Source organism: Lepidochelys olivacea (genome assembly GCF_965140295.1).
Source record: "Lepidochelys olivacea isolate rLepOli2 genome assembly, chromosome: 2".
NCBI classification, from domain to species: domain Eukaryota; kingdom Metazoa; phylum Chordata; order Testudines; family Cheloniidae; genus Lepidochelys; species Lepidochelys olivacea.
This window is the reverse complement of record NC_140412.1, coordinates 161,863,002-161,884,124: the sequence shown is the minus strand read 5'-3', so window position 1 is coordinate 161,884,124 and position 21,123 is coordinate 161,863,002. Positions and strand designations below refer to the sequence as shown.

The window sequence follows — 21,123 nt, the reverse complement described above, 5'->3', positions numbered from 1 at the left end:
TGAGCGAGTGGCAAACTACTTGATGAACCTGCACTGCCCAAGGGAGCCTTGAGCAGTGTAAGACGATACAGTTCTGGAGTGTAGGGCTGGAGCTGGGGGGGGGAACTGGCTGAAGCCTCTCTATTGTTGGCTCATGAGTGGCTGAGACATCATTAATGTAACTCAGTTGGGTGTGTTACCTATTCTTCATCCAAGAGTGCAGTGATCATTTGCTACCAAGAGGCTTATCCACTGAACTTACGCTATAATTTAAATAAAGTTTCGAGCCTGATCCTTGCTATCTCAGATCTGCTTAAACTTTGACAGGGAAAGTCTAAGCCTGTAAGACTGAGGTCTCCAGGTCTACTCTGGATTAATCCTGCAATTTCTCAAAGAAGAATTTGAACAAACTCTGTACAGACTCCAGATTGGACTATAACATGGGTGAGCAAACTACGGCTCGTGAGCCATGTCTGGCCTCTCAGACCTTTTAATGTGGTCCTCGAGCTCCCGCCAGGGAGCAGGTTCAGCGGCTTGCCCCACTCCGTATGTGCAGTGGCTCCACACAGCACCTGGAAGCAGCAGCATGTCCCTACCTCCAGGTCCCACACATAGGGTGAGCCAGGGGGCTCCGTACATTGCCCCTGCCCCAAGTGATGGCTCTGCAGCTCCCACTGGTCGGGAATTATGGCCAACAGGAGCTGCAGGGGCGGCACCTGTGGATGGGGCAGCATGCAGAGCCATCTGGCCGGTGCCACGCTTCCACATAGGAGCTAGAGAGGGGACATGCCCCGCTTCCAGGAGCTGCTTGAGGTAAACGCTGCCCGGAGCCTGCATCCTTGACCTCCCAAGCCCCAACCCTGATTCCTCTCCCACCCTCTGAACCCCTCAGTCCCGGCCCAGAGCACCCTCGTGCACCCCAAACCCCTCATACCCAGCCCCACCCCAGAGCCTGCACCCCCAGCCGGAGCCCTCACCCCACACACACATCCCAAACCCCTGCCCCAATCCGGAGTCCCCTGCCCTGCACCCCAGCCCCTCAGCCACAGCCCCCTCCCCTGGACTCCAACAACTGCCCCAGCCTGGATCCCCGCCCCATCTGAACTCCTCATTTCTGGCCCCACCCTGGAACCCATACCCCCAAGCCCAGAGCTCATACCCTCTCGAACACCCCAACCACCCTTCCCCAGCCCAGAACCCCCCCACACACCCTGAACTCCTCATTTCTGGCCCTACTCTAGAGCTCTCACCCCCCACACACACTCCAACCCCCCAATATCGTGAGCATTCGCGGCCTACCATACAATTTCCTAACCCAGATGTGGCCCTCAGGCCAAAAAGTTGGCCCACCCCTGGATATACCCTTTTAAATTAATTCCAGAACTATTTTACAAATCAGCAGCCTCACCAATTCTGCCATGAAACTGACCTAGGAACTTTATTTGTATCTGTATGTATAATTATCTTTAACCATAACATCTCTTTCTTTTCTTTTTTTAATAGTAAATCTTAGATTTAGTTAATAAGAATTTACTGTAAGTGTGTATTTGGGTGAGATCTGAAATATTCACTGACCTGGTGAGTAATGTGTCCAATCTCTTGGGATTGGTAGAACTTCATGTATCATGATTAAGGTTCTTAGGCTTGGGTGTCTGGATGGGAGCCAAAGGCTGGATTGCTTAAAGGGAACTGTATTTTGGCTTCTTGGTAACCAAGAAGGTATTAAGGAAGCTGTTTGGTTACTAGCTTGGTGAAATCTAGTTTACTCCTGAGGGCATTCTGTGCCAAAAAATTAAAAATCCTACAAGTTTTATTTGTCAATAAATAAATGTAGAGGCTCCAGCATGGCAGTGGGGAGCACAGGCCACTGGCTGCAGGAAGGTGGGAGATCACCCTACACCCCCCACTCCCAGGGCACAGATTCAGGGGTCAGGTAACACTGGACCCGACACAGCACAAGGTCTGGGCCTGCCTCAGAAACACCCTGGGGCCCTGCACCTCTGAGCCAGGTGTACAAGGTGTGGAGTAGGTAGGCTCAACCAGGCAGGATCCAAGTGTGGACGGTCTCAGTGTGGGGGGGATGAGGGGGATCAGAGTGTGGGGTGAGAGGATTCTGTGTGGGATAATCTGGGTGCAGGCAGATCAGTGGGGGGGATCTGGATGAACAGAGGCTTGTGGGAGGGGAGGGGGTCCAAGAGCAGGGGCAATGGGACTCTGCAGTGGCTCCAGGTGAAGGTGGTTGGGGCTCAGTGGGGGAGTCTGGGTGCTGAGGGGGTGGGGATCTGAATGTAGTTAGGTGAGGGGGGTCAGTGGCATGGGGGTCTGGATGTGGAGGATTAGGGTGGTGCAGGAGGTGGGGCATCAGAGTAGGGGTTTGAGTGCAGGGAGTTCAGAGGGGGGTGGTCTGGGTGCAGGGGTGGGGGGTCCAGAGGCATGGGGTCAGAGTGCAGGGGGACTTCAGATACAGGGGTTGAGGTTCAGGTATGGAGAGTTAGGGGTGGGGTTGGATGTACCAGGTGAGGCTTGGCAGGGAGGTCCAGATGCACAGGGGTTGCGTGGATGGGGGAGCAGCTCCCTGTACAGTGACCCCTACCCACACAGCTGAGGAGCAATGGGGTCAGGAAGCATGCTGAGCTTCCTGCAGCTGGGGGAGGTCTCTGGGGGTGGGTCTGACACAGCCCCAGCCACTCCTTGCAGGGGAAGAGGAAGTCCCATCCTCTCCTGCCTCCAGCCCAGCCGGGACTAGCAGCTGATCCCAGTTCAGGATAGGAGCCACTGGCTGTGGTGTCCCCAGCCCTATGGTGATTTACCTCTCCACCGGCTGCTCTGGGTGCCTGAAACGATGTACTTGCACTGCTATGGAGTGGTGCATGACTGCTCTTGCAGCTTCCCTGTCAGAAAATCATTTTTTGGCCAGAAAGCAAAGAAATCTGCGGGGGACAAAAATTCTGCGCATGTACAGTGATGTAGGATTCCCCCCAGGAGTATCTAATTATTAAATAAACCACCAGTTTTGGGGGACTGTCTGCCCTATTCTTTGCAAATTTCCCTGATTGAACATTCTCAGTATAGCCCCTCCAGCAATCACAGTCACAAGTATCCATACCAGTTTCCACCTCTAAGGACTTCACTTCCTTTACTTTTGATTTTAGGACATTTTTGACAAGCCCTCTCATTTTACTGAAGTCTCCCTCTCTCATGTTTAGAGTATCTTACTTGCTGGTACTTTACTTACACAGCCATGTTACCTCTCACTACATCACCCTGTCAAGGAAAGTAGCCTTGATTTTCTCTTGCATTTTGACAGTTACACTAGGATAATATTGTTACCAGAAAACCAGAGATCTTCTTGGTAAATTACAAACATTTTAAGAGTGTTTTGTTATAAATAAAAGGTTCTTCACACTGGAGTCTCACAGAACACAAAGTGAACTTAATTTCATGTGCAATCAGTACTGTTTTTACTAAAACAAAAATAAGTAAAGAAAAGTCCATTACACAATGTTAGGATTATTTTGTATGTTTAAATTACATACATTTAAAAGGTTTCAGAGTAACAGCCGTGTTAGTCTGTATTCGCAAAAAGAAAAGGAGTACTTGGGGCACCTTAGAGACTAACAAATTTATTTGAGCATAAGCTTTCGTGAGCTACAGCTCACTTCATCTTAGTAAAATTGCTCTTAATTTTGTTCTCTCTCTAGAGTCTCCCATAATATGAATGCTAACACATACTTTGAATCTGAATTGTTTAAGAAATACAGTGAAAATACACAGATAAAATAGCACTGTAACAAATTCAAATTAATATTTAATTCTGAAGTTGCACAAATATATATACAAATAGCTTTGATTTTACTTCCAAGGAATAAATATTCAGTGCAAAGGTCTGACATACTACAACACATACACATACTAAGCATACATTAAATAGCACATATAACCATGCATGTAACTACATATATGCAAAGGGGCAGAATTCTGGATGAAGAGGAAACCTAATTCTAGTGACCCGACTTGTGCATTTGAAGTCTCAATGCTTCATTAATTTCTTTCACTAAACATTACAAGCTTTTACAATAAGAAAGCTTTTCTCTTTCTTAGAAAGTAGGTTTTTAAAATTTATCTCGAATCAGTAAAAAAATAAAAAAGTGATACATAATAGGTATCAGTTACTCACCTTCACAAACCAAGAATGATAAAGTCTGTCCCAGAGTTCCAGCACTTGCTTTTCAATCACAGCAGTGTTGTTCACTTTCTCTCCTAATATCTTATGGAGCTAGAATATACAGAAATTCTGTTTATTATGTAAAGCAACTTGAAGCTAGCAGCTATGGCTGAACTAAAAGCCAGATCATCTACATTAGATTTTCACTGAATGCTTGGCTCAAGTCCAAAAATATCAAAGAAGTCAACTGTGTCTACAGGTATACATTTCAGAAACTGTGGCTGACAGCACAAAACATCTTACCTGAAACAAACAATTTTGCCACATTAAATGGGAACAGATAAGATTCCTCCCCAATGAAACACTAAGCACAAAGATCTGTAAGATCCTTGTAACAGTAAATACACCCAAAGAGATTTGAGAGGTGTGCTAGACGTCAGAATGCTTATGTGAGGACAATGCAAGATCCTGACATCTTCCCAAAGAACACCAAACTCCCAATCTACAATGTACTCTGTACTTTAAAGGCTGGAACTTCAGATGATCATGGCTTGGCCAAAAATGGTCATTTTCAGGACAATGCATTCTACCATCTGAAAAATGCTTAACTAAGGGCAGTTTCTGAAACAAATTACATTTTCTACAGAGTCTTCACATGGATAGTCACAAGAGAGATGGATAGATACTTCTATTTTCAAGTTCTTAAAAGCAAGCAGTTTCCAGCAGCCATGGGGAGCAAGACTTAAAATCACTCCCAAATATAGGTTTTACTCTGCTAAACAGCAGATTGGAATGAATAAATCTTCAGCAAAACAACCTTTAAAAGGTAACTAAAGCAACCCAAGAGATACCATTTGACATCTACAAGAAGGAAAAAGTATACAGATCATTCACGTATTTTGGAAAGGAACAAAAACCAACACACGAAAACAAAAAAATTAAGAAGGTGTTCTTACCTTGTGTGTAATCCATTCTCGGCCATACTGATACACATTGTTAGCAGCTGAATTGAGAGCTTTTTGAATGACCTGAGCTTCAGGGAGCCAGCTGATATTTTTAAGGATGGAAAGTATAAATAAAATTATCTCCAATACTTCTGAACCACTTAATTACAGTGCCTGAAACACTAAAAGTAAAAAAGGTTTCCAACCAACTCACAGCACCTATAGTTTAAATATGTATCAACTAACACCTTTGTTAAAACTAGAATACAGTACTTCCTCTTTTAGTGACAGGATGAAGACTTTAACATACAAAGCTTAACTCGGTGTAGGATACAGATTACTACATTTACATTTCACTCTAAGGCTGATCAGGAAAAGTTCTTGAAATTTACTAAATGTAACTTTAGAAGAGAGCTTGTCCATCTGTATGTATGCTATCATATAACGGTTTAGCCTTGTTGGGTTCTTAAAGCTGCTGCTTTGTTAGAAATATAATTTGGAAACCTCATCTTTCTAGTTCGTATAGTTGCAAAGATAACCTTTCAAATATGAATGGACTGTAAACTGATACAGTTTGGTCTTCCTAAACTTACAGACAGCCTAGAAATACAGAGTGATGCACATCACCCAATGCTCAAATCCTATTCCCAGTCAAGATGTGTGCTGGGGACTTTTTCCAGTACTGGGGAAGAATCTTCCCATTCCCACCCTCAGGTCATTCTGAAGGAATGGAGCCACTCTACGTGCATCTACACAGCAATTGAACACCCACAGCTGGCCTCAGTCTGCTAACTTGGGCTCGCAGGGCTGTCAAATTGCCGTGTAGATGTTGAGGCTCAGGCTGGAGCCCGGGCTCCAGTCAGAGCCCAAAGTATCTGCACAGCAATTTTTAGCCCTGCGACCCCTAGTCAGCTGACCGCAGCCAGCCTCAGCCTTGCCGGGGGTCTTTTATTTGAGTGTAGACATAACCCCTGTGGCCAGTAGTCAAGCCTCAGTGCACCAGAGATATGTATCTCCTACATCAGCTCCCCAAATCTTGCCCTATCAGTGCAGAACAGAACCACATAGTTCTCCACAGAGGCTGGGAAGAGAAGTGTTTGGGCCAAAAAGAGGTGTGAATTGCCTTCATTCATCTCAATGAGCTATTAACTGTGATGTTTCTGTCAGAGTTTGACCCCTCAAAAATGCTATCTGAACCTTCAAAGAACTTTTAACTGTCTCTCTCTTGCCCAATTTGAAACTTATGTACACTTCAAGCTCTGAAAGCAAGTAGGGTAAGTCTTTTGGTTAGAGCCTGCTGGATAATTTGACAAGCCTTCAATCTATTTCTATTAAACTTTGAAATCAAGTAAAATGCGATCTTCTACTCAAGAAAAAATCCTGAGAAATAAGGACTCCAATTGAAACTGTGCTATCTAGTGATTCTACTACTTCTCAAACATTTTTATTCCTTGAGTAATCTAGTTGGTCACTAAAACTGCCAGATTTTATTACTCTTATTTTTGTTACATTTCTACTAGGGCTGTTGATTAATCGCAATTAATTCACATGGTTAACTAAAAAAAATCAATCACAATTAATAGCAGTTTTAATCACACTGTTAAATAACAGAATGCCAAATGAAATTTATTAAATATTTTGGATGAGTTTTTGTATATTTTCATATATATAGATTTCAATTACAGCACACAATACAAAGTGTGCATTTTTTATTACAAATATTTGCACTGTAAAAATAAAATAAATTGTTTTTTCAGTTCACCTCATACAAGTTCTGCAGTGCAATCTTTGTCGTGGAAGTGTAACTTACAAATAGATTTTTTTTTTTTACACATAACTGCACTTAAAAACAAAAACAATGTAAAAATTTAGAGCCTACAAGTCCACTCAGTCCTACTTCTTGTTCAGCCAATCACTAAGAGAAACAAGTTTGTTTACATTTACAGGAGATAATGCTGCTCTCTTCTTATTTACAACTTCACCAGAAAGTGAGAACAGGCATTTGCATGGCACTTTTGTAGTCAGCATTACAAGGTATTTTACATGCCACACTTGCTAAATATTCATATGCCCCTTCACGATTCGGCCACCATTCCAAAGGACATGCTTCCATGCTGATGATACTCATTAAAAAAAAATGTATTAATTAAATTTTGACTGAACTCCGTGGGGGAGAATAGTATGTCCCCCCCTCTGTTTTACCCGCATTCTGCCATATATTCCATGTTATAGCATTCTCGTATGATGACCCAGCACATGATCCTTTTAAAAAACTTTCCCGGCAGATCTGACAAAACACAAAGAAGGTACCAATGCAAGATTTCTAAAGATAGCTTCAGCACTCGACCCAAGATTTAAGAATCTGAAGTACCTTCCAAAATCTGAGAGGGACCAGGTGTGGAACATGCTTTCAGAAGTCTTAAAAGAGCAACACTCTGATGCAGTCCGAACTACCAAAAAGAAAAATCAACCTTCTGCTGATGGCATCTGACTCAGATGATTAAAATGAACATGCGTCAGTCTGCACTGCTTTGGATAGTTATCAAGCAGAACCTGTCATCAGCATGGACGCATGCCCTTTGGAATGGTGGTTGAAGCATGAAAGAACATACGAATCTTTAGAGCATCTGATATGTAAATATCTTGCAACGCTGGCTACAACAGTGCCATGAGAATGCCTATTCTCATTTTCAGGTGACACTGGAAACAGGAAGTGGACAACATTATCTCCTGCAAATGTAAACAACCTTGTTTGCCTGAGCGATTGGCTGAACAAGAAGTAGGACTAAGTGGACTTGCTGGTTCTAAAATTTTATATTGTTTTGTTTTTTAATGCAGGTTTTGTACATAATTCCACATTTGTAAGTTCAATTTTCATGATAAAGAGATTGCACTACAGTACTTGTATTAGGTGAATTGAAAAATACTATGTTTATTTATTTATTTTTTACAGTGCAAATACTTGCAATCAAAAATAAATATAAAGTGAGCACTATACACTTTGTATTGTGTTATAACTGAAATCAGTACATCTGAAAATGTAGAAAACGTCCAAAAATATTTAAATTAATGGTATTCTATTTTTTTAATCGTGTAATTAATCGTGATTCATTTTTTTAATCACTTGACAGCCTTAATTTCTACCTTCTCTACAGAATGCAAGGGCTGAATCATACAATAGCTACCAACAAGGGGCTTGTTTGTCTAAATGGGGTAATGTGCTATACGGGGGTGTGATTTCTAAACACAGCTTTGTGTTGCAAATTAATTGGTCTATGTAGACCCTGCTGGTGGTACACTTTAACATACTGTGTTAAACAGCACTACATTAAAGCGCACTAGGGAACCTATAGTGCTCGACAGCAGGGTCTACACCAGACACTTAGACATCAGTGGTTCAGGAGCCAAATTAGCGATCAACATTACTGTGGCTCTTTTGGGTAGTGTGAATACATTAGTTTAATTTACTGTAGTACTATATATTCATATTTAAACTGTCTGATGGGGAAATATTTAGTTCTATATACATTATTCTCACAGTAAAATGACTAAGTATTATTTTATCAACTATAACTGGTTAAATACATAGTAAAAGCATACTGGTTGGTTAATAATAGAAATCACAGTGTTTTAGTATCATGTGCTGCAAAGAGCCAAAGGAGACACATTTAAAGAGCCACTTTTCTGAATATCACTGGTCTAGACAAATTGGGGCTTAAAAAAAGTGTACCCAACAATTCACTTGTTTAAATCAGCATAAAAGCAACGGTGAAAAATACCTCTGTAACCATATCACCTAAAAACCACTCCTCAGACTGATCTTTTCCACCTCCGCTATTCACACAATCCACTGTAAGCACTCCCTTCACAGATTGATTGATTCCCTCCCTTTCCCCTTAACTACCCCTTTTCATCTCTCTCCCCACTGATTTTCCCTTCATTTCCCTTCCTATTTGCTCTCCCTATCACACATACTATTCCCTCCAATCTTCCCACTACCTCTCACACTTGCATACTTTTCATTTACATGTAGATTACATGCTCCTCCCCCTTCCACTTATTCTCACTTATAATTCCCCCTAAAAAAGGAGTTTTCCAGACCAATTACTTTCTTTTTCTAATCCACTGCAAAACAGTTTCCCCCAGTCTTACTGTTCCCTCAAGAGAGTTTCCCAGCCAACACCCTATCCTTAAAGAGGCTTGCTCTGCTGTCATTCCCTCCATCCTGTAAATGGGCTTTCCAGTTAATTTTCTGGTCCAGACTATGTGGCTACTGCCCCTTTGCCTTCCTGCACTACAATCTGGGGAGACAAGCTCCTTCAAAACAGCTACCAGGAAGGCAGTTACACAACTATCTGCCACCACTGGTCCACAATTAAACCACCAGGCTCAGCTCCCATCTGCCCTTTCAGCTCCAGGAGAGATCACTACTCCAAGGGATAGACTGGAAGGCAAATTAGCATCAGATTTGTGGGAAGGTAAGCATGCATGTGCCTGAAAAATAGTCACCCTCATTTCTTAACACACAGGAGTCTTTTTTAAAGATATAAAAACTGTAGATAAGAGCACCTTGAAACTTGTTTATCTACTCTAGTCTCTTAATTTCAGCACTCTTACTTTGCCCACTCTGGGTGATTGGCTACAGTCTCATTGATCAAGCTGCTTGTGACTTGAATCAAGTGAACGCTCTCTTGATGTACCTGAGTTAAATACAGACAAAAGAAAGAATATGGAGTGTTATGTAATACAAATTAGCACCCACCCTAAATTAACAGAACAAGATATTTAAATCTACATTTTTAAGAGTGATTGGTAATTTCTGGTGCTCAACTTGTGAAAACTCAGGCCCTTAAAATATTTCAAGGCAGAAAGACACTGAGCACTCTTTCAAAGTGGGGTTCCTTTAAGAGGTTTGAATTCCTGCATCCAAACATTCATGAATCCAAAATTACCAGCCACTTTTGTGAATTTGGGCCATATGTACACAAGTGGCATACTAACCAGAAATTGCAGATTGTTTTCCCAACTGTGATGTAGACACACTGGTAGTAAGATACCTATGTCAAAGAATCTACATAATCCTAAAATAAGTGTAAATTGTAATTTCAAGTTCTGAGATACAAAGCATAGCTTGTGATTTAAATTTTCGCCATAGATAGAAGAAATGTGAAAGCCACTCTATTTTCTGTTCTACAATGATCAGCTATGCTGTAAAATACATTACTATGTTAATTCTAGACTAAAAATATATTTCTTATAAAAGGTGTTACTTGGAAATATCTTAAAATAGATTTAGGCACATAGTTTTGTGGTAAATTTTTACAACTCTGCTAACACTTATGATTTCATATACTCAATATTCTTTATAAATTCCACATCATATGAAAAAGGAAACTGACATAAACGGCAGACTGAATGACCACATGGGTTCTGTAATAAAAAAAACAGTATAAGCAAAGATGATCAAATAAGTACTTAGTATGAACACAAAGCAGCAAAAAATATTTCTGGGGGAATTCTGCGCCAAAAAGTTTAAAATTCTGCATATTTTATTTTCAAAGTAACATTATAATCACGCCAGCTTCAATTATTTTGGTAATTTCAAAATACCTGTCAACAAGTATGTCTGTAACAATACAGACAACAAAGATGATTCAGGAAATGTTTTTTGACAAATAAATAGATTCCTTATTATGCATATTAATACTGAACTTTGAGCAATAATTCATTTAAACTACAATACAGAATGCATTTACCACACCACTCAGAAGCAGTGCAAAGGTTTATGGGAGTCAGGGTAATGGAGGAGCTGAGGGAGAGGAAAGTAATTGCTGGGAAGGAGCAGCATGGGAGTGAACCTGGATGGCTGTTGGGTATGGGTGGGAGAAGTTGCAGCGAGCAAGAGATGTTAAGAGTAACAAGAAGGGTTTCTTCAGGTATGTTAGGAACAAGAAGAAAGTCAAGGAAAGTGTGGGCCCCTTACTGAATGAGGAGGCCACCTAGTGACAGAGGATGTGGAAAAAGCTAATGTACTCAATGCTTTTTTTGCCTCTGTCTTCACGAACGAGGTCAGCTCCCAGACTACTGCACTGGGCAGCACAGCATGGGGAGAAGGTGACCAGCCCTCTGTGGAGAAAAGTGCTTCGGGACTATTTAGAAAAGCTGGACGAGCACAAGTCCATGGGGCCGGATGCGTTGCATCCGAGACTGCTAAAGGAGTTGGCAGCTGTGATTGCAGAGCCATTGGCCATTATCTTTGAAAACTCATGGCGATTGGGGGAGGTCCCAGATAACTTGGAAAAGGCTAATGTAGTGCCCATCTTTAAAAAAGGGAAGAAGGAGGACCCTAGGAACTACAGGCCAGTCAGCCTCACCTCAGTCCCTGGAAAAATCATGGAGCAGGTCCTCAAGGAATCAAGTCTGAAGCACTCAGAGGAGAGGAAAGTGATCAGGAACAGTCAGCATGGATTCACCAAGGGAAGGTCATGCCTGACTAATCTAATTGCCTTCTATGACGAGATAACTGGCTCTGTGGATGAAGGGAAAGCAGTGGACGTGTTGTTCCTTGACTTTAGCAAAGCCTTTGACACGGTCTCCCACAGTCTTCTTGCCAGTAAGTTAAAGAAGTATGGGCTGGAAGAATGGACTATAAGGTGGATAGAAAGCTGGCTACACTGTTGGGCTCAACGGGTAGTGATCAATGGCTCCATGTCTAGTTGGCAGCCGGTATCAACTGGAGTGCCCCAGGAGTCGGTCCTGGGGCCGGTTTTGTTCAATATCTTCATAAATGATCTGGAAGATGGTGTGGATTGCACCCTCAGCAAGTCTGCAGATGACACTAAACTGGGAGGAGTGATAGATACGCTGGAAGGTAGGGATAGGATACAGAGGGACCTAGACAAATTGGCGGATTGGGCCAAAAGAAATCTGATGAGGTTCAATAAGGACAAGTGCAGAGTCCTGCACTTAGGATGGAAGAATCTAATGCACCGCTACAGACTAGGGACCGAATGACTCAGCAGCAGTTCTGCAGAAAAGGACCTAGGGGTTACAGTGGACGAGAAGCTGGATACGAGTCAGCAGTGTGCCCTTGTTGCCAAGAAGGCCAATGGCATTTAGGGATGTATAAGTAGGGGCATTGCCAGCAGATCGAGGGATGTGATCGTTCCCCTCTATTCGACATTGGTGAGGCCTCATCTGGAGTACTGTGTCCAGTTTTGGGCCCCACACTACAAGAAGGATGTGGAAAAATTGGAAAGAGCCCAGCAGAGGGCAACAAAAATGATTAGGGGACTGGAACACATGACTTATGAGGAGAGGCTGAGGGAACTGGGGATGTTTAGTCTTCAGAAGAGAAGAATGAGGGGGGATTTGATAGCTGCTTTCAACTACCTGAAAGGGGGTTCCAAAGAGGATGGTTCTAGACTATTCTCAGTGGTAGCAGATGACAGAACAAGGAGTAATGGTCTCAAGTTGCAGTGGGGGAGGTTTAGGTTGGATATTAGGAAAAACTTTTTCACTAGGAGGGTGGTGAAACACTGGAATGCGTTACCTAGGGAGGTGGCGGAATCTCCTTCCCTAGAAGTTTTTAAGGTCAGGCTTGACGAAGCCCTGGCTGGGATGGTTTAGTCGGGGATCGGTCCTGCTTTGAGCAGGAGGTTGGACTAGATGACCTCCTGAGGTCCCTTCCAACCCTGATATTCTATGATTCTAAGTATGAAACAGGTTTTTGGGGGAAGAGGGGAGGGATTGTTACAGAGTTGGGGAGCCTTCCCTGGCTGACCCCTAGCCTCTCTCATTCAGTCAGGCACATCTGCCCCTGTCCCCATGTGTCCCTGCACCCCCAATAAGCCAGCCCTTTTCCCTCATCTCCATGTACCCTCACTCAGCCACTCCTCCTCCATCCCCATGTGGCCCGCACCCCCACTCCCATTCAGCCCTCGCACTAGTCTGTCCCCCACTAGCCCTTCTTAACCCCCGTCTGTGACACCCCCGCCCCCCAGCAGCCCCATGTGCCCCACGTTGTCTGTCCCTCACACATCCCATGCCTCCTCACCTGGCCCCATGAGCAGGGCACTGTGAGGAACTCAACCTCTTCTCCTCCCTCTCCCCTCTTCGTGGTTGGTTAACCTGACTGGGAGCAGCTGCCCTCAGTTCTGGCACCACAGTAGCCCCTGGTGGGCAAAGGGTGTAATTGCAGTGCCTTTCTGGCAGAATGAATTTTCTGCAGAGAAAAAAAAAATTCTGCAGGGCACATGTGCAGTGGCTCATAATTCTTCAGGAGTTTAAAAAAAAGAACTTTACATTAAATGAGTGACCTCCACTGGGAAGAAAGAGTAGCTGCATAGTGAAAATCAGTTAGAAAATCTGACCTTGAAAATGTGGTGTCATGAGATCAAAACTGACAGTTACAAGTGGGCATGTGTACCTACACACCTCACAAATATTTACGAGTGTGAGATACAGAAGTTCTTGTATAGAAATGTATGCTCTTCCCTTATTTCCACAGATTTATGCTGAAAGTGATCTTCAATGCATTCAAATATCATTCTTCACATAAAAATTGGTAAGTAGTTTCACAATATTAATATTCTACTGCAATAATTTACACCAGCATAACGCTGATGCTAAGGAATCTGAGGTCTTCTCCCTTACTCATTGAAACTGAGCAGCTATAATAGGTTGCAAATAATTCGAGTACTAGTACTGTAAAATTATAATATGGCTCACAATTCTGCTACTTCACAGTTTACTAGTGTGACACACTTTGCATACACAAATATTTTTTCTTCATCTATACATAGTATTAACAAGATAGATTGAAGAACATTTGATTAAAGCAGAAGGGCTTTTAAAGATATTTAGTATAGTGCAGCATAAACATCAGTAACATTTTCATTTAAAAAAGGGATTAAAAGAACTGATCATCATTCTTGGTGCACTGTACCTTTGCCGTAAGGAGCAGGGCTAGCAGAAGCGTTCCTATCACTAGCAAAAATATTATGAAAATGCTAATTATTTTATCAAGCATTTTCTCCAGCCACACGATCATCTGTGCAGAAAAAAGAAAAACAAATCATGACATACAAAAAAAAAATCAGTTTTTTATTCAAGTGATACTGACCCAGTCTGAATCCTGGATTTCAACAGGAGTTTTCTTTACAAAAAGACTGCAAGATCAGACCCTAAGCTTAGATATGAACAATTAACAAGCAATGTTTAGCATGACAACTAAGGAAAGTGTTACAATGCAAGTGATTTTGCAAATTAAATTTAAATATTACTGTGACTCACATAGCAAGCCCTCAACAAAGCAATCAGTAATTTAACATTATTTTGTTATCAGACCCAAAGAAGCTAGCACTCATTTTAATTCTGAACTTACATTCTGGCTTAATTTCTTGTCTTCAAGCAACAGAGAAACTTACGGTCACTATCATCTGCACAAAACTTGGGAAGTTACCGGTGTGGACTATACAACCATAATTTGCCAACTTGGATGGCTGAAAATCACCTAAGTCTCTAATGAGATACCTACATAAGTGGCCTGATTTTTAATGCTGCTAATCAGACCTCAAGCCTGAACTCAGTGCAGATGGCCTGAACACACACATGCCGCAACTAACCAGTAATCACATCACTTCAGGTTCATGAAGTTCTGTTGGCGTCGTTCAAGGAGGGAAAAATCTTAATTACATGGCTGTGTGGAGAGTACTCTAGAAAAGAGTAAACTGCACTTAATCAAATATGAAAGGGGCCTGATTAAATAAAGATCACATAACCTCATCGTGGGCAAATGTATTTTTTCCAGATTTTGTGGCTCAAAAGTCAGAAAAAGCACTCGAGTAAAAAAAACTAGCAGGGTAAATCTAGCTGTGCTCTAAAATTTTACTTTAAAACAGAACTGAGTTCAGAGGCAATATGCAGAGGGTTCAATATTTCCAAATGAGAAATGGCTCGACATTCAGTGGTTGTGCTGATAATTTTAGTTGCTATTCTCTTCCTCAGTGTCATGTAAATGTTAAAAGTTAGAGTAACAGGAGCTCTCTCTATTACGGATCCCTATCCCTGCATATGAAGTTGCTTTATTGATCAATTACTGATTGTTATAGTTTTAAAATTTCTTTATAACTGGAACATCACCGTGGCATCTGATCACCTAATATACATTAATGATTTTACCCTCAGACTCCACTACAATTGACATCTTGTTTAACACACATTGTCACAAGGCAGATAGTCAGCATTTCAGAGCAACTATTCAGAATACAGTGTGACACTCTCTTTAGAGAGGTAATTGTTGAGTTCTGCAAGTTCCTGCAATGAAACCTGCATTATACTATGTTCTGCAGAAGGGAATCTCAAAGAACCTGCAGTACCCAGCAAAAATCTCAGAGAGAACATGGAAATTTTCATTGTTTGCCACCATACCCTGAAACACTTCAGCAATCATTCAAGTCCTCTCCCCGGTAATAGTGGGGAAGTCAACTGCCTGCAGGGCAGTTATCTGAAAAATTCCAACTAGATTGAACTCCAAACTATCTACCATCTAGGAAACTACAGAAAATCCTGTTTCAGTTTTGCCCTTTCAAAGGGCTCATACGTTTAATGATTTTGATGACACAGCAACATAAAAATGAGTTACCTTTTCCTGAATTGGCGTTCTTCGAGATGCGTTGTTCATGTCCATTCCGTATTAGGTATGTGTGCTCACCACATGCACCGGTACCAGAAGCTTTTCCCTCAGCAGTATGTTTGGGGACCAGCTCTGGTACCCCCTGAGCGACTGGCACATACGGCAGTGAAAGAGGCGCCGCCGGCTCCCCCACCCTCATTTCCTTCTTGCCGGAAACTCTGACAGCGGGGGAGGGGTGGGTGGGTCATGGAATAGACATGAGAAACACATCTCAAAGAACACCTGTTATGGAAAAGGTAGCTGTCTTTTCTTCTTTGACTGCTTGCTCAAGTCCATTCCACATAAGGTGACTCCAAAGCAGTACCCCTGGAGGCGGATAGGAGTCCACAGACGTATAGATTGCAACTGGCCTGCTGACTGATGGCATAATGAACCGTGAATGTGTGGACAGAGGACCATGTTGCAGCTCTACAGATGTCCTGGACAGGGATGTGTGCCAGGAAGGCCGAAGACACCTGAGCCATAGTCAAGTGGGCTCTAACAACCAGTGGCAGCAGAACCCCCAGCAGGTCATAACTCGTCTTTATGCACAAGGTAATCCAATTGGAAATCCTCTGCAAGGACACTGGCAGGCCCTTCATCCTATCCACTGTAGCGATGAAGAACTGAGTTGATTTATGGAAACGTTTGGTACGTTCTAAGTAAAAAGCCAAAGCCCTTCGGATGTCCAGCATATGAAGTGCCTTTCTTCACTGGTCTTGTGCGGTTTGGGACAGAACACCGTGAGGAAGATGTCCTGGCTGATATGGAAGGTGGACACCACCTTCGGCAGGAAGGCCGGGTGGGGCTGCAGCTGAACCTTGTCCTTGTAGACGACCGTGTACACCAGTTCTGAGGTCAAGGCTCTAATTTCACAGACTCATTTCGCCAACATCACCGCCACCAGGAACGTGAACTTCCATGACAGGTGGGAAAGGGAGCAGGAACCCAGCGACTCGAAAAGGGCCCGTGAGCTTAGAGAGGACCAAGTTAAGATCCCACTGCAGGACAGGAGTGTGTACCTGCAAGAAGAGTCTCTCAAGCCCTCTCAAAAATCTGACTGCCATGTCATTGCAAAACTCCATCTGTCCTTGGATCAGCGGGTAAAAAGTGGAGATGGCTGCGAGATGCACTCTAATGGACATGTGCGCCAGGCCCTGGTCCTCAAATGAAGCTGATAGTCTAGGACATCCTGTATTGAAGAACACAAAGGAGAGATGCCACACTCAGATGCCCAGCAGGAAAACCTTGTCCACTTGGCCAGGTATGTCAATCTAGTTGAGGGCTTCCTACTTCCCAGGAGGACCTGTTGGACCTCCTCTGAATAGGTCCGATCCTCCGGGGACCACATACGCTGCCAAAGATGCTGCACACTAATCGGACCACTGAGTTCTTTGACGTTTATGTGGAGCGTCATCTCCTCCGGGGACCACATACCCTGGGTCTGAAGATCTCAGAGGTGCACACTAGACAGATGGTCACTATCTTTTCCTGGTGATCCCTAGACTGGGAATAGGCTGTCAGCCATTCCGGCAGGGGCCGCATCCAGAGCCTGACATGGTGGACAATGTATGTTCAGGCTGTCATGTGGCACAGCAGGCACAGGAACACCTTGGCTGTAGTCCGGGGGAATGGGGACACTTCCATGATGAGGTCTGTCAAGGCCCGAAGTCTTTCTACTGGCAGGAACGCTCTAGCACAGGTCCAGGCGAGGAACGCTCCGATTAACTCTATCCTTTGTCCAGGCACCAGCGTTGACTTTGTCGTTTACTAGGAGACCCAGGGAGCGGCACGTGGCTTGAAGCACTGCAAAATCCCTTTGGATTTGAGACCTGGAGCTGCCCTTGACCAGCCAGTCGTTGAGATACATGTAGATCTGGATACCCCAGCGCCTGAAGTAAGCGGCTACCACTGACATGCAGTTGGTAAATACTCTCCGTGTTGTCGCCAGGCCAAACGAGAGGACCGCAAACTGGTAGTGGTGGGGCCCCACTGTAAACTGGAGGAAGTGTCTGTGTCCTTGAAAAAGCGTTATGTGGAACTATGCGTCCTTCAAGTCGAGGGTGGCATAACAGTCTCCCGAATGCAGGGAGGGGGATGATAGAAGCCAGGGAGACCATGCGGAACTATAGTGTCCTTAGGTACTTGTTGAGGTCTCGCAGGTCCAGGATGGGTCATAGACTGTCCTGGGCCTTTGGGATTAAAAAGTACCGGAAATAGAACCCCTTGTTCCTGTACTCGAGAGGAACTTCTTCCACTGCATCCAGCTGTTGTAACCCCTTTACCTCCTGTGCAAGGAGACTTTTGTGAGAAAGGTCCCTAAGAGGGACAGGGAAGGTGGGTGGGAAGCAGGGGTAGAAAGGAACTGGAGGGTATAACCCTGCTCCACTGTGCTGAGGACCCAGGGGTCCGAAGTTATAGCTTTTCAAGTAGGGAGGAACTACTGGGAAAGATGCATCTGGGGAATAGTCGGGTAGGTCACCCTCAGACGCACCCTCAAAATGACCGTTTGGCCCCTTACTTGTTACAGGTCAAGCCTGACTGGACAGAGGCAGGTGGTGCTTGTAGCCCTTAGCTCATTTGTGGAGCTGGTACTGCCGAGGCTGGCTCCCCGGCCCTAAGGCTGCTGTGGTTTGAATCGCTTATGCGCCAGGGCTGTGATGTAGAGACCCAGGGTTTTCAGGGTGGTGCGGGAGTCCTTGAGGCTATGCAACTTGCTATCTGTTTGCTTCGCAAATAGGGCTCAGCCATCGAAGGGCAAGTCCTGCATTGACTGCTGGGCCTCAGTAGACAATGCAGAGAGGAGCAGCCAGGAGGCTTGCCACATGGAGGTAGTGGAAGCCATGGTGTGGGCAGCAGCAACCAGTGGCATCTGAAGCTACCAGGAGGACTGTCCTGGCCGCAGTTGTTCCCTCCTCGAGGATCGATCAGAACTCCTTCTTGGAAGCCTCGGGGAGCGACACTTCAAACCTGGCCATGGCTTGCCACATATTGCCAATGCCGCAGGAACCTCCACGTCCACTGTTCAGCAACTTGCTCCCTGGGATACCGAGGCTGCTGCCCTCTCCGAGACAGACTGAGCAGCCTGGGAAGGTTGGGAGAACCCCCATGGGTACCATAGCACTGGTCACTGCACTTTGGGCCATGGGACAGGTTTCGGTGCTGATGATGTAGATAGCACCGCAAGTACCAGGGCTTGTCCCGCAGTCAGGAAACGTCACTCCATGCCGACGCTATAAGCAGTCGGTACCGGGCAACCAGGATTGGACAGAGCATTGGCTCTTGTCTGACCGGGGCCAGTCACTGCGTCCCGAAGCCAACATGTCCAAGGAAGCCGGGCCATCTTGTTCGAGGCCTCAGGGACTGACGGCGATTGGCGGATCTGAGTTGGACACCCAGCAATCCCCGCCTCACACTACTCGACCAGTACGTCGAATGGGCCCGGGAGCTACCACTGGCCAGTTGCTGGAAGGATCTTCCTGAGTACGGCAACCTCCTTCTTGGAGATGGGCGATAATGGCCTGGTGGTCTCGGATCCCCGATCGATCCTGTGATCGGTATCGGGCCCTTGCAGATGGTCGGGGCTCGTCCCATAGATCTTGACGGGTGGCACGTGCCTCAGAGGCTGTGCTAATCTACCAGCGAGGTATGCCTTGAGTCCCTTGGTTGGTGTCCCAAGTGCAGAGACTGAAGAGGGCTCCACTGAGCTTGCCTCTCTAATCCTGAGAAGTGACGACCTCGGGTGGGCAAGCGATGGTAGGACCGCCCTCTTGATGGGGAACAGTGCCACTGAGGTGGGGAGACACATAGGTCCCAATGCAGGTTTTCCCCGAGGCCGGGGTACCATGGGAGCCGGTGTGGGAAGCACCGGGTGCATCAGCATCTCTTGAGCAACTCAAAGTCGTAAGCGAAGTATGGGATGGGCTGCACCACTTGACTTGAGCTGGGGCCCAACCTCTCCTTTCCTTGAGGTAGGAGATCTTCCCCTCAGTCTTTTTCAGCTTCTTGATTGGAGCTGTGGAGGGAGACTGGTGCTATCTTGTGGACAGAGGCCTGGTAGTCGGTGCGAAGTCGGGCCGCTGCTCTGGTGCTGGAGTGAGTACTGACTCCATTAGGAGCACTTTGAGACGGATATCGTGCTCCTTCTTTGTCCTAGATACGACACTTGTCACTTATGTGCCCTTCGCCTAAGCACCTAAGGCAACTGTTATGTGGATCGCTGATGGGCATAGGTGATTTTCAGCGATAGCAGGGCTTAAAGCCTGGAAATCAGGGAATGCCCTGTCCCCCAGCTGAGTCCCGTTTGGGACTACAAGAACTTTACGAACTACTACTAAGGGTCACTGTCAACAACTATACTACAAGTTCTGCACAGTTCGAGACAACATTAGCTGAAGCAGCAGATGTTCCAGCACCATCACTGGCGGCAAGAAGGAACTGAAGGGAGCCGGAGGCGCCATTTATGCTGCGGCATGTGCACGTTACTCCAAGGGGTACCAGAGCCAGTCCCTTACGGATACTGCTGGGGGAAAAACTTCCAGCACCCATGCATGTGGCGACCACACACACCTAATATGGAATGGACATGAGCAAGCACTTGAAGAATAAAAAGGATACAGCACCTTAAAAATACTGTGTTATAAATAAGTTAAATATTCACTTTATCTTCTGTAACTTTCCTTGCTATTTCTTTCTCAATTTAAAAAAAGCCGTGGCTTCTACTCACAGGTCCAAATTCAGAGACACATCTAAGTGAATCTAAGAAAGCCTAACTAATGTAATGTATCTCTTATCTCAATTATCTTCAACAGGTATGCTAAACTTAGATTCAGTTTGTGAAAAATATACATCCACTTAACGCATAAGCTTACATATCACCTTTGAATCTGTCCCACTGGCTACTGAGTCCATGGCCATATCTACATTAGGGAACCGCATGAGAGATTTCCACCACTGTCAGTTCTGATCCAACAGCACCACTGATAGCAACAAGCGTCTCAGCATAGACATATCTAGAGGCTTTTGTTGTTTTACCACTGTGTAAACTGTTGGTTTGATCTGGAAACCTCTAGAGTCTTGGAAGATAGGTCTCCCACTGGAGCCATTGAACCGATAGTACCATCAGTGTCCTTACTGTAGGCAAGTTCTAAGAGTCTAATATTATGCTACTTGCAGTTGGGCCATCAGGGAAAGCTGAAAAGGGAAGAGCAGAAGGGTGTAATAAGGTATAAGTGAAAGCATGCTCTCCATATTATTAATTCACTTACAGCCTCCTCTTAACTCTTGTTGTACCCCCTTCAATCTGGTCCCTCAACACTAGTTTATTGTCTGTAGGACAAATTCAAAGAAAGAAAAAGAGG

The 21,123-nt window shown here is 44.6% G+C and overlaps 1 protein-coding gene across 3 annotated transcripts in view; it reads right to left on the bottom strand.

The window, feature by feature from the left end:
• TMEM245 (transmembrane protein 245) overlaps positions 1-21,123 on the bottom strand; it is a 120,320-nt gene that overhangs the window by 55,692 nt on the left and 43,505 nt on the right. For 2 of the 3 annotated variants that reach the window (XM_084620643.1, XM_084620644.1), the window contains 4 exons: positions 14,036-14,140; positions 9,706-9,788; positions 5,101-5,191; positions 4,157-4,255 (listed from right to left, as the gene is read on the bottom strand). In XM_084620643.1, coding sequence (XP_084476769.1) covers positions 4,157-4,255; positions 5,101-5,191; positions 9,706-9,788; positions 14,036-14,140 — 378 coding nt within the window. The remainder of the gene's footprint in view (positions 1-4,156; positions 4,256-5,100; positions 5,192-9,705; positions 9,789-14,035; positions 14,141-21,123) is intronic. The other variant, XM_084620645.1, reaches the window with a different exon arrangement.